General features: G+C 38.5%; 1 protein-coding gene across 1 annotated transcript in view; it reads right to left on the bottom strand.

Annotated features, from left to right (window-relative positions):
- Positions 1 to 1,616: 1,616 nt before the first annotated feature.
- Positions 1,617 to 19,080, bottom strand: part of LOC147176484 (low-density lipoprotein receptor class A domain-containing protein 3-like) — a 62,849-nt gene continuing 45,385 nt past the window's right edge. The window contains exons 5-6 of the mRNA XM_086074909.1: positions 6,358 to 6,751; positions 1,617 to 4,454 (exon numbers count right to left, since the gene is read on the bottom strand). Of these exons, the coding sequence (XP_085931035.1) occupies positions 4,286 to 4,454; positions 6,358 to 6,751 (563 nt within the window). The 3' untranslated portion in view covers positions 1,617 to 4,285. The remainder of the gene's footprint in view (positions 4,455 to 6,357; positions 6,752 to 19,080) is intronic.

The following is a 19,080-nucleotide window of genomic DNA, read 5'->3' as shown; positions in this document are numbered from 1 at the left end:
CAGATGGTGCGAATGTTTGGTGGTGGTCGTGTTGCCCAGGGAAAAAGCTGGATTTGAGTGTATGGGACCTGGGAGCAAGCTGACATGTTGGTTGCATTTGTATCACAAGCTGGATTGAAGTGAAACCTGAAGCGATCAGAAACCTCAAATAATTAAGGGAAGTTAAATCTACTATCTTATTTCAGCAAGTGTGAAAACAATTACAGGCATATATTCTCTTTGTTCTGTGGGAAGAACTGCTACTGGAGATTAGTTGGGGACCTTCTCTACCTTTTCTTCCTGCCTTTAATTATGCTGCATCTTTTGCCCTTCATGTTGCGTTGCACTATGGTCAAATTCTTATTTCGTACATGATGATGAAGGATATTCGGATTCTGATAACTGCCATATGATAATGGTGGCATTGATGGTGGATTAAGTTGAAAAAGTCCCCACTGAAAGGCCAGGTACCAAATGCACAGGTGTCAAAATGTGTAAATTATACTTGTTTATCCTTAAATGTAATGACATGACAAATCTGCTCAATCAATGGATGGCCAGCAGTAGTTTACGTTACCCATGCGGCATCGTCAAATCACACTTCAAACTCCAAGTACTGGAAATAGTACCATGCAGTACTGTATTAGGTTTTGCCAATGTCAAAGTGTCAAGAGCGAGCATGGGGTTGTGTCCATCTGAACAGGCACCATGCGGATGTTGCCTGTGACATGCACGAAGAGACACCCAAGGGAGTGAAATTTAATGGAATATTATTAATTTGACTTGGAGTCTCATTGCAACGTAGCCATTATTTCATCACGGCCAAACTAATGCCTGCAGAGCCATAATTGAAGGTATCCTGATTAGCTGTTGTTCTCAAAAAGCCAACAGCTGCCGGGCAGAGTGACAAAGCACAAGAGAGATGTGACCAAGTGGCCCGCAGGCTTTTAATTAAAGTCTGTGTAGTTAAGGGCTGGGGCTGAGCAAATATGGGCCTCTTGCAGTGGAGTTGAATACTGGCTAAAGAGAACTGAGGGAGGTGTGAAGGTGGTGAAATTAATTGTGAGATGGATGAAATGAGGGTGGGGCTGTAGGGTGATAGCAGATGATGAAGTGCTATAACTGGTACAATGATGACACAGTTTGTGCTGATGGTATCACAAGTGATCTGAGCCAAACACAAATACATTGTGGGGGGTGGACATAATAATGGCAAGTTATGTTCTCACAGAGTTGGGGGTTTCATATAAGATGTAGATAGTTGCCATGAATCCAAGAGGGGGCAGATATTGATCTTGAATTAATTCAGATGAGCAATGACAGTAGTTAGTTTTTTTCTTCTTCCTTTTTTTTTTTATAGCAAACAAACTGTAAAACCTTTTTTTTTTTAACACCCTAGTGAGGATAAGCGGTTCAAAAAAATGAATGGATGGATGGATAATATAAATATTTGAGAAAGCTCCCCAGTTATGAAAAAGAATGGAGCCGTTCAACGCTTTCATTCCACGATTGAGGGTGACATCTTGTGGATGAACGCACAACTACAGTAACAACCCTCTAACAACATTAAATTGCTTGCATTAAAAAAATGAAACATATATGTAGTAACATTTATTTATAGCCCAAAGATAAATTTTTTTTACATTTTATTGTACAGGTTGCATAAAATAAGGCATTTGAAATATTTGAACTATGACACAAATGAGACGTGACTAAAAAAAAAATTATATGTAGTACACGAAAGGAAGTAACAAAAAAAACAAAAACTAAAAATTGTGTCCTGAGAAATGCTTCCATTTGCAGCAAAGTGCCATCTTTCAAATTGTTCCATTGAAAAGTGCACATACAGCATTGCGTTCCTTTGGTGTAGAAAAAGCTTCAAATTCATACCTTGTTAGTTATTTAAACTTGTTTTGTTTGTATTACAATGTAAATACTGCAAAGTTTTATTTACAGGGTTGAAGCAAAAATGACATACGACAAATACTATAAAAACAAATCCTTCAGTTATTCATGTCATTGAAACATCGTACCACAAATGACAAACTTAACATATTAAAGATACACATATTTATATAACATAAATGAATACTGTTCTGTATTTGTTTGTTTTTTGTACCAGAGCTCCCCCTTAAGTTGAGAAGTGTAAATTTGCTGACAAAGTCACCCAGATGAAATCAAGCAACGACAAAAATGGCAATATTTGACAATATAGATGGACACTCCCCAGCATGAGTAATATTAGACAATATTGCATTATTGTTTTCGTAATAGCTCATCAGCAGTGAATGTTTGTAAAAGATTCAAAATACAACTAATTTCCATGTTTCAAGGTATTAAATACACAAACACTTTTCATTTCATAAGGAAGTAACTTGTACACAATTGTAATCAGTAATATTATGCAAGTGATAATAACATTTGATGTATTGAAGATGGCCTGCCAATATGTATCACCCAAACATATGATGATAGGGTTATTCTCTCTAAGTTATGGGGTACCACTTTTTTTTTTTGTCGTAGTAAAAAGACGACGTATTGTTATAGTACGTAACAAACTTGAACAAACACATAATTGCTGTTTGTCTCTAACATAACATGGTTGGTCTTCATATGGAAAATGACCAGAAGTGGTTGAGGAATGCTACAGCTAAATGGAGGACATTTTCATGAAATGTAATTGGTCCACTTCATGTTTGGTGTGTAACCTATAGAGTAAAAAAGCAAAAAGAACAAAAAGCTATAAGAAAATACTGTGAGACTAGAAGTTTAAAACATATCTAGCATTGCTTTTAAAGAACTCCGCCAAACAATTCCGTTGAAATATCTAAAGTCCATTTAAGTACTTACATTGACTGCTACTAAGTTGGCATGTAATACATTCTTTTGTACAACAATAAAACTACAAATGTGGGGACCTATGGAGCTGCTTTTGTATATTACAAGCACTTTTCCCAAGCTTAATGTTAAATTGAAATACTGTTTAGTGTATTAACTTAAGTCTTACACAAATAAGAAAACAATAGATCTGAGATCTGAAAATTGACTGAATAGAAGGTATAAAATATCAGTTTATTTTTATTTTTATACTTCTATTGGACTCACTTAAATTTTAACACACACACAACCCCCCTCTCCCATTCAGGGAAAATAATGCAGAGGTGACTTTGACCGAGGTGCCACCAAAGTGTGTGAGAATAACAATACTTCCTCGTCTTGCTGACATTACCCATGTAGCCATTCAGTCTGCATCTGAGGGCTGTCATGTGACTCCCATCCTTCACGGCGACCCATATCCCAAAACTCTTTGTGTACCACTGCTTGGTCATGAATTTTTTTTTTTCAATATGCTGTCACAAATCAGAAGGAAAGGGGATATTTGACTGGAGTTGTCAAAATACAATAGCCCTCTATGAAAAGCCGTTTTGAGAGCATTTAGTCGATATACAGTAACCTACTTGATGTCCATCTTAAGGTCCAATGTAACCGTCAGAAGTCAGGCCAGGGTCAGTGTAAACCTTTGAAATACTTCCTGTACTGCATTATAATGTAATATAGGATACCTGGCGTGTTCTTTTAATATATCTCCATTATTGAAATGGGAAACAAAAAATGTATGCGTTTCCCTACAGCCATTGACGTGACACTGTATTTTTTAAAAGTTGTAGTCAGGCCTTTGACTCTCACCTTTTTCTGTGCTGTTCATGTGCGACTGGGAGGTAGGCATCTTTATAGCTGGAAACACATTTTTTTTTCGTTTACAAGTTTAAGTCTTTCAATGCATTGCTGTGCCATTTAATTTGTGTAAGTTTGTGACAAGGCACTTCCCACTACATGAACCTTAAGCTGGATAACAACAATATTGAATAAATCCTCAAACGGCGTATCCATTGTGATGTAAAACAATACCAGCAAATATCCTGAAGGCTGAAAACAAGGTTTGATGTAGCTTTTAACCTCAAATAGAGTTGCCCTGTTGGACTGCTTATTTACTGTTATAACACAGTGAAAATAAAAGCGTATTGAGATTCTTAACACGCGCTTACTAACACAATTAAGATACTTCTCTAAGGCTGTGGTCACTGCTTAAGAAAATAGCTATTAATGCAGAATCAATCCAATTGAAACGAACGGCTCATTCTGAAAGGAAAAGAGTTTTGAAAAAATGTCCACCAGGGGGAGCCAAGATACAAAACAACATTTTTGAATGCTCACTGTAGGCGTTCCGTCTTCTGTATGTGTTCTCAGCAGGTCAGCGCTGTGGAATGTGCGACTTTGTGTAGTCCTGGAGTAGCTTACAGCGTAGCTAAAGCTGATCCGCCATTTGTCTACAATTGGAACCGGACTGATTGTTTGAGGATATAGTTCTGAGGGTGGGTGATGCAGAAGGGCTCTCGTAACGGGGCAGGCCCTCGGAACCTTCTTCCCCATCTGGGAGGTAAGGAGGAGGCGGCAGATCAAACCAGGGAGGCCGACTGGAGGAAAACAAAAACACGTGACGAGCGTAAGCACAAGTCACAAAGTGGCTAGTGAATAATGTCTTCATTGGACATGCATATTTATAAATCAGAAATACAATAAATAAAAATATTTTGTTTACAAGTGTTGACAATTTCTATTATGGATTGCTAGAGCAAAGGAGAGACTCAAGTACAGTAATACATCTTACAATATTGCTTCACCCTTAAAAACAAATGGCTTGAACTAAGCACATACAATTTAGTGCATGACAAAAAAAATATCCCAACTTTATTACCATACTGTAACGACGATGAAGTTAAATCTCCCCCCGTGTCTTTGTGAAGCCCGTATCTCTCAAACTGTTTTTCTTGTCGCCATAAAAGTTTGAACAAGTTCAAAATTTCTCTGCAACAAGAAAAACAGTTTGAGAGCATAACGAGGGTTTGAGAGAGTGTGGCAAGTGTCTTTGCAACATTTTACAACACTGAAGGAAGCCTACCGTAAAAGCAACGCTCGCTACGTGCACACTTGCAAGCCGGCGCCACTCAGTGAGATACGGGCCCTACGGGAGGAACTGTATATTGTGACGAGAATTTCCCAATGGGCTTGACGAAGAAGGTGGCAGGCAGCTGCAGTTGTTTTTTCATGAAGACGAAGAAGGCTTTATACGTGTAGTGTTGATGGCAGTGCAGAATTTTATAGACATCCATACGGTCCTCCCATTCACTGCAGTGCAACACTTTTCTTATTCGTATCCAGGAGGTTTACCTTCTCCTGGGGCATCATAACCTCCTTTAAATGCTTGGGCTGTTCGCTAGCAGCCTCAGAATTATCATGGCGTTTGGGCGGCATATTAAGGCATTAAAGAAAAAGCAACACAAAGAGATACTGCACAAAGTCAAACACTCAAAAGAATGTAAAGGACCTGGTAACAAGGAAAAGCACATATGTGGAGTACTACTGTATTATAGGAATGTATTGCAGATTATTTTATTTTAAGATAATTAGTTAATGATAAATATATTTTCCACAGAAATAAAACCAAATCTTGTGATACCGAAGAAGATATGCGATTTTGCAGATAGTAGGGGTTCACTTATGCCATGGCACAGCACGCACGGCTTGTTGATTTTTTGTCATCGCTTGTCTATTTTCAAAATAGATGACCTTGATTAGGCATGTTTGAAACCCAGCGGACCAGTTACTAAAAATAGTACCTTGTCATATCTCTTTTTGTCAATGGAAAGGTGTATACCACCAAGCTTTTTGAAGCTGAGAACTGCTTTTTGGGAACTGATTAATGCAAAGAGCTACCAGTCTGGTACAAACTACTGAAATAAGAAATGTGTTCAAATGACCTGTAATAATGGGGCTGATATATTTAGTCGGCTGATATTAGCTCTTTTTAAATAAACCCAAAAATCAGCACAAAAAAAAAGTGTCTGATTATTTGTATTTATTTATTTTGTGTATAATACAACATAAGACAAAGATAATGAGGTTCCCCAAAATAGCTGGAAAATCGGCCAAGTTATTTTCTTCACTTGACTTTTATTTTTTTATTAATCGGCTGATTAAATGGTTATCCAAATTTTTTCTGCAAATTTTTTACATTAGCACCAGGCTAAAAAATACAAATACAAAATCAGTCAGGCTGCACTTATTATTATATGTTATAACTAGCAATTAAGAATGTTAATGATTTCTCATAATAGTCAGGAAACATAACTATCTAAATGAAACATTTTATTCCTATAAAATCACAATTTTCCCATGACTAGAACAGAAATGTGGCCGTTGGGGGCTACCTGATGCACATGGGCAGAATGTTGATGGCCCCGGTCTAGACGATTTCAAGGCAAGCGAAGTAGGTGCCTTGCAGTTACAAAAAAGAAAAAAAGCCATACGTTTTTTTACCTGACATCCATGACGGCCTGAGAGTACGACGGCGGTGTCTCCACTGGCTGTGCAGTAGGACAAAGAGTATCAGACAGGATTTGCAGCATCTGAGGAGACGAGCTATATTGCTCGGCTGCCGAGGGGGAGCCGGGAGAGAGACCCGGATCACCAGGATGCATGTGGCCGCGATCCAAGATGACCAAGCGGGACAGGAGCAATGGTTGGTGGTGATGAGAGGCTCCTCTTCCACCAGTAGGAAGTAGAACGTTCCTTTTCCTCTGATGATGAAGCACCAAGGCCAGCAACGCCACAACCAACACGAAGATGATGGCACTCCCAATGACAGCGTATGTGATGCTGGGGTAGTACCGCAGACGGTAGTCCAACGTTACAAAGTCCTGACCGGGAGCTTCTGCAAGAGAAAGAAAAAGCATCCAATGAGGATGGATGAAGCAGTATGGATGTTGGCGGTGGTAAGGAGTCCCATACCAATAGAGAGAATGAAGTATGTAGGGGGTGAAAAGGGAAAAGGATGCAAGGACTGCAAGGAAGAGGCACTTGGGAGCTGTATAGCCAAAGCACTAAACTATCTTTATTTGAAAAAGAACTCAATGAAATGGCGCCAGCATTTCATAACACGTATTAAAGTAGTTCAAAGAAACCCAAGGCTGCACTAGTTAGTTGACCCAGATTACAATTGTAATCTCTCATTTGAGTGATCTGAGCAACCTCAAATAAAACATGATCTATATTTTGGGGTTACAGATAAGAGAGGGTAACAGAGGATCAAGGTACGAGGTTACAGTTTAATTGCTAGAACAGGGTTTCCATAAATTACTGAAGTTTCACACCGAAATAGAAAACTGTGCTGCTGAATGAAATAAAAGAAGGGACTGCTAGAACGCCAGTAGGCACTGCATCTTATTATTCTACACACATAATTTGGAAATAGCTCTGAAAGATAGTATTAGAATTTGAATCAGGCTAAAGCATGCGTAAATCAAATTTCAGTACGACTGTAATGCAATTGTAAAAGGAAGGTAGAAAGGGACAAGTTTCTATTTATGAAGACACTGCAGGCAAACAACGCTAATGAGGAGGGAGTATTTTATATTACCAGTAGCTTTTTTATGTCAAATCACAAAAGTGTCTCAGGCTAAGGCTATAAACAGCAAACTGGGTCCCTCATAAAAAGTTCAAAACACAATCAAATACTTATTTCTGGGCTGCGTTGGAAAGTAATGTTTCACTGCCTGAATACACTTTGTTACAGCTCCAAGTTTGACTTTGTGTGGTCCGTGTTGCCTAGCAATCATGCAAACACTTTGTTGATGAGGCCAAAAGAGCTTGACAGGAAATGCCCATTACAAGATACCTTCAGGTTGCTATAGCAAGATCGTGCTTGCATCTGGGAGGCTTAAAGCCGGAAAGAAAGGAAAGCCTTTGTAGTGTTTTGAAGTTTTTGGGGATTACTAGCACTTGAGGGGTGTCATGTTTTGCACCCCTGACATGTCATAAATTTACAGGGCCTCTAAGAATATTAGCAGAGCTAAAATCAACTAAAACCTGCATGCCAGATGCTTCCTTCTATGTTTTATTATAATTGAGGTACAACATACAGTATAACATTTACTTTACATTTAATAGTATGCAAAACTGTTGTCTTGTGTATCTTGTGTGAGTCTTTCAGGTTCCTTGTTGCATGTTTTCTCTGTCCTTGAAGGCCCGTGGAGGCTTTTGAAATGTATGTGCATGTACGTGTGCGCACATACTGTTGAATTCCCAACAACGAGCAGTGAGGCATGCCACCTATTCATGTACTGGTGTGTAGTCAAGGAGGCATGCCTTAATTAATTCTAATCAAATTCAGATGCTCCACCCGCCCACTTTCTGAACGAGGCAGCAGGCAATAAAATAAGACCCATCTCCCCCTCCCTTGTGATTTAAAATTGGCCAGTACTTCATGCTACCAATTACTTGCAGATTGGACTCTTAGCAGAGAAGCATTTCCATAATTACCTGGTTTGACCTATTAAGAGCGAGAGCGCGTGACCGCGCTTCTACAGTTAAAGCCGGGAGCGCTGTGTTTTGACCAGATTTTCGTCTTTTATCCGATTTAAATGCATCAGAATATGCACGATAGGGCATAGCATGTCCTGGAATTTTATTTGAGCGTTTGTGGTTGACGCAGATTTGCGGGAGTTATTAAATAAATGATGCGATTGACAACGGCGCGGGAGGTATTCGAATCAGTGTAACGAGTCGTCATTGACATACTGTTAAGAAATATGTTTGTAGACAATGAAGATGTTGAAAATTTTGACGGCTTTGTAACGGAATGGACGACGAATAATTACCCCGATCCTCCGAGTTTATTACAACTGCGCTCCAGTGTTGAAGGTAAATATATTTGGAGTTATGCACCCGCAGATGCGACATTTGTTTGTTGATTTTAAAAATATATATATTGAGGGTTTATAAGATTAAACTTAGGTTTGTGTGAACACCACAGGTGTAAGCTCTAAAATGTTTTTGGAATTATGTTTCTATCTGCTTCAGGAGCTGATATATGTTTTTAATATTGTTGAATTTCCAGGAAAACTTTTTCGGGGGTGACTCAAAAGTCACCCATAGGTTTTAGAGGCATGGTTTGCCAGGCGCTTTAGGCCTTAATGGGTTAAAAAAGCACAAATGCAGAGTCTGTCTATCAGATGTCACTGCAGTCCCGTTGGGAGTGCAGACAAACACACACAAAGGGAAATCATAGTGCTGCAACATTAACAATGGGGGCTTGATCGGCACATTAGCTGCAGAGGCTTGAAAGGCGGTTGCAAATCACACAGGCGGTGAAAAAAGGAAAAGAAAAAAAAAAGAGCGCGACTGAGGCAGCCTGCCTCAATTTTTTGGGTGAGAGAAAAAAGGTGCTGTGTCAAAAACCGTTGCGTGCATAACACATTAAGTGGGATATAGACACACATACTGATTTTTAACATCGCTGATTTTTAAAGGACGTGTGCCTCCTACTTTTACAGCTTTCTCACACTACACGCAACTCCAATGGTGCCTGGAGACAGAATTAAGAACATTTTCTTGACATTTGTTCACTTTGACTTAAGAACACAAACTTGTGGCTTCACTCACTTCACAACAAGCGGCACTTTGGCAGATAGCAATTTTCAAATATATTTAAAAAAAGAGGCTTTTAGCTTTTTATTGCAAATCTCAGTTTAAGGTTGCTGTCAAACTAAACATAAAACAAAAGTGCATGCTGTGTATTTAAACCACCCAATAGACACATTGGCTATCAATTAGCATCTACGTGGCAAGGTTGTTACCCTTTAAACAACAAATATCAGAACACAAACATACAACAACACTTGTGGAGAGATCATTTGAAAATACGCATGAGCATATAATCTTTATCCTCTGCAAAGAATGACTATTATTACTGCTGTACTGAGAAGCTGAGTTCAAGTTCAAATTTATTTGTGTCCCCGTAGGCCAATTATTGTTGCAGCAAGCAGTGAACAACATTTGAGACAAACAAAACATAAAGACTAAGAACATAGAAGGTTTAAGAAAATACAGTGTATACTGAGGGTAGGAGCTGAGTCTACAGTCTACAGTATGTCTGTCTTATACAGCACCCAGGTAGCTAAGTTGCACACACCAGAATGAGCAGCACATTGTGCATTGAAAGACAAAGTGTGACAAAATTGTGAAAAATGTGTAATTATTTTAATTATTCATGACGTCATTACCGTATGTAGGTATTTGTAATGTAATGTATAGAATGCTATTTTTCTCATTCAAAACACATTACAAATTACACTAGTAAGATGGAACACATTAACAGCATTTCCATTAATTTCAATAGGGAAAGATGATTTTAAGTTAGGTGTGTTTTGAGTTATAAGCAGGGTCGACTGCCCCTCTTTTATTTTATTTTAAAGTTAAACATTTTATGTGAATTTTGAACACGCTGGCTTGTATTTAAATTGTATTGAGTCTCATCACTTGCCTTATTCTTTTGTGATATTGGTGTAAGTTTTTGTTGAAACTTTGTGAGACGCTTTGTGAGATGCTATATAATGTTTATTTCCAGACTTGTTGCTATAGCATTGATGGGCTTGGTTAGTGTTTTATACTGTAGGATATGTGCAAGTTTAAAATCTTAATCAGTTCAACTTCTGATGAATATTTTAACAAATGTCTTCATACTCTGTCTGGGCCTAACTGAATGTATCACGACAAGTAAATCACACAAGCTCAGGGGTAATGTAATGCACACAAGCATAGACACACACACCAGAAAAAAAATCCCTCCTGCTGTTCCTGCTGCTTTAAGTATAAACATGTATGATCATCTTACATACAATATTCACGAAGCATACATGAAAAGTCGTTCAGACAGCGCTCAAGCAGATGCTTTTTAAGGTATATCAAAGCGAAAATCTTAACTTGCTCTTCTTTTATTTCTGTATTATAAATGAATATTTTTGCACATTGCCATTTTTAAACACAGAAACCAGTGATCATGAAACATTCGTTGTAGTGCACACTGGCCTTCATCACATAAACCTCTTGTGACAGGTGAGCTCATGGTACATGAAATTCCCCACCAGTGAATCTGACCAGGCTTACTTTGGACCAAATGTAATTCATGCAAAGCTGTCAGGAGGATCAAAGTTGGACCTTGCGGTTCCCCAGTGGCTTTCGCACCTTCGCAAACAGACATGAAAAGCTCGGGTTCTCATCCACAGATGTGCAGGTACGGTTCATATTCGTACTAAAAGCGTTCATACACACAATGATGACAATGGCGTGAGGTGACCCTGAACAAGGTATTAATGTCCCCAAAGCACAACAGTGTTGAGGTGCCCTATTATGCCTGCAATCAAAAAAATATTTTTGTACTATACCTTGGCAAAATGTGTACCTTTACTCTAATTGACACATATTGCAGGCTTTTTGGATGAATAAATACTTGATGTTGTTTGTGGAGTCAAATATGATTCTGCATCTGGTAAATAGGATACACTTGAACAAAAATAGTTCAAAACACTATTGCAGTGTTCATAATGAACTGCAGTATACATTAAGTTTTCATAGGTGGAGGGTGGCTGGGGGACGCAAGCTGCAGCCTTACTACTCTGCCACTTGATTTACAACAGTGAGCTGTTTACCACATCTCTCCATAAAATACGCCCCATCACTGTCCTTGCTTCCTCCTGTCGACCATGTGTTGTTTGCACTGTTGTGTCTTCCTGCATTCTCTCTCTCGTTCTCTCTCTCTGTTGTCCTCCTGTTGGTAATTATTTACTGTACAGTAATTGGAATGAGATGCAGAATGCTTTGACCACACTCAGGCTAGATGATGCTTCAATTATAGTGTGTATAGGCTGTAAAACACTGAAAGTATCTACTCTCCTTCTTTCACTGCTGGTTGCATCCCTATATCCCACCACAATCTTGGCATTTCACCTACCTCGATTGCAACTTCCTTGCTTTGTAGGTATCATGGGATATACTGTATAGAAGGAGAAACAGATGTGGACCAGATGTCTAACAGGTGAAAAAGAACTTTTTCAGTAACGTCCACACATTTTATCTCCCCTTCTGTAGTCTCGGGAGAGGTATCAGCATTTAATTGATAACAATTGGCAAAGCCGTAAAGAGAAGCTGCTGCTGTATGCACTACTTTTGTGATGCTTTTCACTACATTGTTTTGCATTTATCTCCTCGTTTTACAATCCATTGGTGGCGGCTGTGCGGCGGGGTAGAGCCAGTCCAGTAACTGTTCGAAGAAGAAAATGCTGATATATATATATATATATATATATATATATATATATATATATATATATATATATATATATATAAATAGTGATGTTATTGCCGTATGTAGGATCATAACTTAAAAATCATAATGTTTACCTTTTATTAAGGCATACTCATTAACCCTTAGTAGATCACTGAATCGGTTTGTGCCACAAAAACGGTTACTGTGCTAGCTGGCAAAGTCAAAGAAGATTTGAATGTAACAATGAAAGAAAAGTCTGGGGCCACCACAAGCGTACAACATAAACATGTTCTGCCTTAAATGTAAAAAGTGCAACCAACAGCCACCAAGTTGCTCAAGTTAAATCTGAATTGTGTGTTCTTTTATCCTCATTGGGTACGGTACTTATCCATGCTCGCAAGCAACCAATTGCCAGGACGCACTTAATCAAAACGAATGATAAAGTACCATAAATTAAAAATGAATTTGGGATGATAATAAACCTCATATGACTTAATTGGCACACTTAAAGCACTTCAGAAAAGTGGAGATGTCGAAATCCACTACTTTTGCATATTCCTCAGAGAGGTGATAGGCACTGTGAAGTCCCGCTGTGTGTCTTCAGCACGCTAAGACCTATTTCACATTCCTAAAGAACTTTCTTTAAAATGACTCAAATGTGAAGGGGGGGAGGGGGGTAAATTAGTTATCATCCTTCGGCTACAGTTTTCCAGGCTTTGCTAATCCGAGTCTGTCCACGGCTGATAGAAGTTGGTCACAGCTACACTTCCTTCCTCTCATTGCGCAGTCACTTTGTGTGATGCTAATTACAGGTGGGGGGCTGCTGGCTCCTTTGGCAGCTCGGCTGCCACAGTTACGTTCACTTCTGTGTGATATAATGAGATGTAGGAGCAGAGGGACTTGGCAGGCTCAGAATATTCTGTCCTGTATGAGGTGAGATGAGAAGAGAAAAAAAAGAGATGAAATGTGAAGAGATGAAAACCACTAGGGGGCAGACATATCACATGCTTCTGTGCACATGCAAAAACGGGGCAATTTTAAAAAGAGGGGGGTAGTAGCACACACCATCTGGCTTCACACAGCTCTAATAGAAGTTCACTTTAGCAATTAGCTTCCAGACCATTCTATATACTAGATATTCCATGCCCACCAGCTACACATACTGTACAGGGCATTCTATAATCACAATCATTCGCATCACATCTTCATCAGCTTTAACAGCAAAACACAAAAGTTCTTGGGTAATTACATCAGTCTGTGCAAAAGACACAGTCAGGGTTAATAAGAGTTTTTTTTTTTTTTTTTTTTATAAACATGCATCAGTAGTGGAGAGCAAGTGTAAACGCCAAGGACAAACAGAACTTTGGTTAGATTCTGGATGAAGGTGTCAACTGTATTTTCACTTGTTGCCATTTTAAGTCAATATCAATGAGTTTAAATGAAAATACATTCACCCTTGGATCTGCCACATTTGTTTTGCTGTTTGAATCACAATGGAATTTTCCCCAGCACCAAAAATGGCACTAAAAAAACCCCCAAAAATCAAGTTTCGTTCCTACGCTGGCGATATAACCCGAATTTCGACTTAAGTAGGATTTTGCCGTTTAAGTCGATATTTACTTCAAAATATTTCGTGTTTACGCACGGGCATTTATTGCTGACGGCCGACAGAGCGGAGCTAATTCAAGCTTAAACACAGAAATGTGACGCGCCTGATGGCGAGTCGACTGGCTGATGGACGTCCGTTGCTGGAGGTAACAACAGCACAAGTTTAAATAACTTTAAAATGCCGTGATTACTGTGGGAAATTCTACGGACGAGTTACGGGCGCCGTAAAGTCGAAACGACGTAGGTCGCGTGCGACGTAGCTCAAGGATTTCCTGTATATTAGGGATGTTAGAAAAAATCTATTTGGCAGTATATCGCGATATTACAGTGCGCTCTTCTCGAATCGATTCAATAGGCGGCTTTATGGGAATATTCAACAAAACGTCTTACTTAGGGTTAGGATTTACACATTAAGCATAGAAGAATGTTACATTAATGGAACATTAAGCCTTAATATTTAATTTCAAACATGAAACACACTGCAACCTGAATTTTCAGATAAATAAAAAAATGTTCATACAAATCTTACAGTGTACATGTACAAGTTTACTGATTAGTATTTTCTAAATTTCGCAACAATCAATTTATAGATTTGTATCGGGATTAATCGGCATCGAATCGAATCGTGACCTATGAATTGTGATACGAATCAAATCGGCAGGTACTAGGCAATTGACATCCCTACTGTATATATTTTTTAAACTTTAAACTTTTTTTTTATTTGGCTGCATCAGTACACTATTTTCATATGTCCTCTATGTACTGTGGATAACATAGATATAGTATGACTACAATATGATTTGTAGAATAGCAGCAATCAAAGATCATCCTCTACTCAGCTCACCTAAAGTCACTATTGCGCTCGATATGCTTGGCCTTTGTTTGTCTGCTGCTGTATATTTGACAGACGTCTGACAACTTAAAATGAATGGCTCGTGAAACAAACATCTACAGCGCACAGGTACATTTTAACAAGCAGAATGTGGAAACACTTTGTTACACACAATATTGCCATTGATGCTTTCATTAACTGGCTGATTGGCACAGTCAGTGTATTAGTACAAAATGATATGATTAATTCCTTTGAGCAACACTCAAAACAAGTGACTGGTTGTCACACCCCTAAAATGGCATTAGCGTTTACATCTAATCTACTAATGACGCATTTACAAAGAAAATTATGCTCAATTATGTCAGAGTAAATAATGCGATTGTTATTGTGGTTGCAATACTGTATGTAGTGGTTTAGAACGGCAATGCATCATACTGAGACCCTTAAAAAAAAAAAAATACAGCAAGTTACCTCATTTGATTGACACTGTCACTGGGACATTAGTTTACCATTACTGCGTTGTGGTTGTAGATCGCAGCAGGATAGAGCTTTAATGCTTTTTTACTGAGAGATGTTTCTAATATTTTGGTTGGCTCATTTAGCTACATGAGAGTCGAAATACTAGAAACTGCTATCTGCAGTTCCAATACAGTTTGACACAACTGCAAACCAAAACCAATGGTTATCTTTTTAATGACAGAGTTCTCATACAGCTCTTGTATTACTACATCTCATTAGATTGTGAAGTGGGTCTTATTACTGAAGTGTCTATTACAGTAAATTGCAACTTTGACACTGTTGAGCAACTTTGCCCCCATTAGTTTAATTGAAGAGTGAATCATATAAGTGATAACAAGAAATATGATGGATGGCATGTGATCAGCCATGATGTTATGAGTTGTTATTGTCACATGAACTTCTATAGGGTCATGGAAAATTGACTTGACTTACTGTCAATTGCTATCATATGACACACACATGCCTTGCTTATGTTAACCATTCAGTGACAGACATATTCTAGTTCCGAGTTAATAGTAATGTCTCTGCTGCTGTGTGCAAGCATGTACTGCATGCCTGTTTTAATCATCATAAATAGAGAAATAAGGATTTAATGCTTATAGTGTGTGTGTATACGTGGTATAATGTCATCACTTCTGTTTTATACTTGGTGTGTGAAAGGGGTTGTCATGCTTCATGGGACCTCTATTTGCCTGTCCCGTAATAACTTGTTCGCTCCATTGCTTGCTACTATCGGAACCACCATAACACTTAGTCAAAGCTTACAGTTATAGGCCAGAGGATAGATGGGGGTGGTGGGGATAGGCTGGAATTAATATATGAATTCGAGATCGGGTAGAGAGAGTGGAGGGACACAAAAGAGATGGAAGCAAAAGATCACATGCATTTAGGAGGTGTTGAGTGTGAGAAGATGAAAATAGAAAGAAAAAAACAACCTATAGTTTGATCAGAGGATTATGAACATCTAGGCATGTACAGTAATTGCTACTCAGAATAATGATGACTTCCATATTTCTGGATGTGGAATCACACATGCATTGTTAAATACTGATGTATGCAATATATAGAATCGTTGTTTTCAAACCTCAGAGGTTTGACAACAAACAGGGTTTGACTGCATACATGATTAATACATGACGTATTCTGAACCACATGGCTTCCTCTGTGCTATTTTACATGAATAATAAGCCCTGAGAAGCTACATCAACAAATACAGTTGCTCTCCTCAAAACCTTTAAGTGGTTGATATGTTGCTGCCCAGTTTCTGAGTAAGTAGAGTACAGTTAGTAACTGATTACTTTGCGTTGTAACAAAGTGGCACTTCTTCAGTGTTAGTATTCATAGGTTTTTTTCTTCTTCTGCGTTTTTTTTCTTAAGGATCCGGGACACAAAAAACTCCACCCAAAACTTTCATTTTAAGAGCTGGTTTGGAGAGAACCAAGGAGAAAGGTTGCTAAGGATCATTGAGGCTTTGACTACTGGATCATCCTGTCATGTCTAATGGGTACGGTCACCATGGCAACTATTCTTTTGGGCTCAAAGGTTATTGGAAGATAGCCTGACAGTGGATATCAAGCTCAGATGTGCCTGATACACATGAGTACAAAGCTTAGACTTGATTGAAATGGCCAATAGAGAAGAGATAGGATCCATTTTGGGTTTTTGGTATCCTGAAGCATGCTGCCTGTAGCAACACAGAATAAACACCAGGCAGGATGTCAAGCAGCAGTCACACAGGGAGTCACAGACATGTCTGGCAGACTGAGAAGCAAAGAAGCAGATATGGGATGACAGACAACTATGGGAAAAAGTGAAAATTATTTAACAGAGGTCGCGCGAAATAGATGTGGAAAGACTGTAGCCTGAATGTAGCCATTGGCAACGGTAGCAAATGATCAGAATTTCATGGTTTTATGGAGAAATCAATCATACTTTGGGATATAAAATGTATAACGTGAAACGTATAAAACAGAAGAACCCCCTAATGTGGTGCCCAAGGCCACATGAGCAGCCCAACGTGCCTGTTCTAAGCGCATCTCACCACTGATTGGACACTGTTATTTCCTAGGAATGTTGCAGAAGTGATCTTTCGAAATTATAAACACTTTCAGATACTAATGTTGCATATTGATATTTAGCTGCTTCCAAACTTGTTACATTGAATCATTGTCACAGCTGCCAACCTGTAGAAATTCCCTTCCATAACACTTTGTCCGAATTTTCATACTATTTACATTCTAATAATAATGCATCAGATTTATATAGCGCTTTTCTTTCTAGAAACTCAAAGATGCTTCACAAAGGATACATTATTCATGCACTCACACATTCCCACCGTGGTGGCGGTAAGCTACTTAGGTAGCCACAGCTGCCCTCGGGCAGGCTGACGGAAGCGAGGCTGCCAGTGTGCGTCTACGGCCCCTCCGACCACCACCAAACATTCACACCTTTCTATCAAGAACATTACTACAGGACAGTTATGTCAGTATACTACGTACAAATAATATGATAAAAAGAATTCATATGCATACTGTTCAGCTGCACAACATAATGATTACTCTATAACCATAATCGTTAATGAATTTTGGTGTGAATATTTGTTACGGTAATGTATTTATTGCATCAGCCTTGTAATGACGCACACAGTTGCAGCCTGAATCAAAGAATGTGAGATTTCAGTGTGTCAATCGTCAAATATTTCTTTATCGATGGATGAATTTCCAATGACAAGAGTGGTCATAATCTACAGGCAAAAAAAAGTGAAATTCTAGGAGAGAGGCTATCACTTCGACAATGCAAATGCTTAGTGCCAAAAATAAGAACAAAACACTTCAGACTTCACCTTAAAATTACCCCTTAACACTACCTGTCTAAGACAATGCTTAAAAAGAAAAAGAAGAAGAAGATATGATCACACTATTATGGTGTTATGGGGTTATCTCAAGACTTTTTCTTTTTTGGTACAGTTAAGGCAAAAACTATTTCAAAGTCAATTATGGGGAGTCTAGCCGCAGCACCGGGGTATTTGCAACAAGACAATTTCTCTAGTAAGAAGACGCTGATGCTGGATAACTAGTGCAATCACTCTATTGTCTATAGTGCTCATTGTTGCTGCTTCCTCTCTCTTTCCAGTTATCACAATGATCATATAAGAAGAGGAAAATAAGCGTTCAGTACGACTGATTAAAAAATATATGAATATGCAATTTCCTCTAGATTACATTTTATTTGTGTGAGGTGGATGGATTATCTTGGCAATGGTGCTCAGTTTGCTCACTACCACAGATTTGACATATTTGTAAACAATATTTGAGAGAAATAGGCATTTTTATACCTTAAAAAAAATCATTTTGACCTTTGAGTTCAGTTCATGAAAAACAGGAGCAAAACCTAGTGTTGCATTCATGGTTTTTGTTTAGGATATATGGTGGCCCCTTAAAACTTGGAACTTCTCAGTGGACAGACAACATAGAATTTACCTTAAAATTTCAAAATATGTTTTGTCTAAAAGACAAAAGAAGAACCCAGAAGCCTAACAAGAAAACTGTCGAGAGAAAGTAGACAAGGCGGATCAGCATCATCTAACCTCACTTGCTCCCTTACCTCCAAATTTGTATATTTCAAATAGTTTCTTTTTAAGTGTATACCTTTTCACAAGGGTATCAGTGATGATAAGCCAAAGGGGAAACTGTCTATGATTAACTGGTTATGAGAGCTTATCGCTGAAAGCAGTATTCATCAAAGGTAAGGTACGCTACGCATTTTATTCTTGCAGTAGGGGAATGAGAATTTTTTTTTATTTGACCAAATCAAAGCTTTAAGTGTCCTGGAGTTTCAAAGGTCCACTGAGCCTTCCCATAAATAATACTTCACATTCAAGTCTTGAATACTTATAGTAAATGTGAGCATTAAGCATTAGCATAAAAAAGCCTAGGTCCAAAGGCCAAAATGAGACCTCGATGAAGGTTTATCTACTCAA

Source organism: Leptonotus elevatus, chromosome 4 (genome assembly GCF_054856555.1).
Source record: "Leptonotus elevatus isolate MCC_2025b chromosome 4, RoL_Lele_1.0, whole genome shotgun sequence".
In the NCBI taxonomy this organism is placed as follows: domain Eukaryota; kingdom Metazoa; phylum Chordata; class Actinopteri; order Syngnathiformes; family Syngnathidae; genus Leptonotus; species Leptonotus elevatus.
The sequence above is the reverse complement of the archived record's forward strand: the minus strand, read 5'-3'. Positions and strand labels throughout refer to the sequence as shown.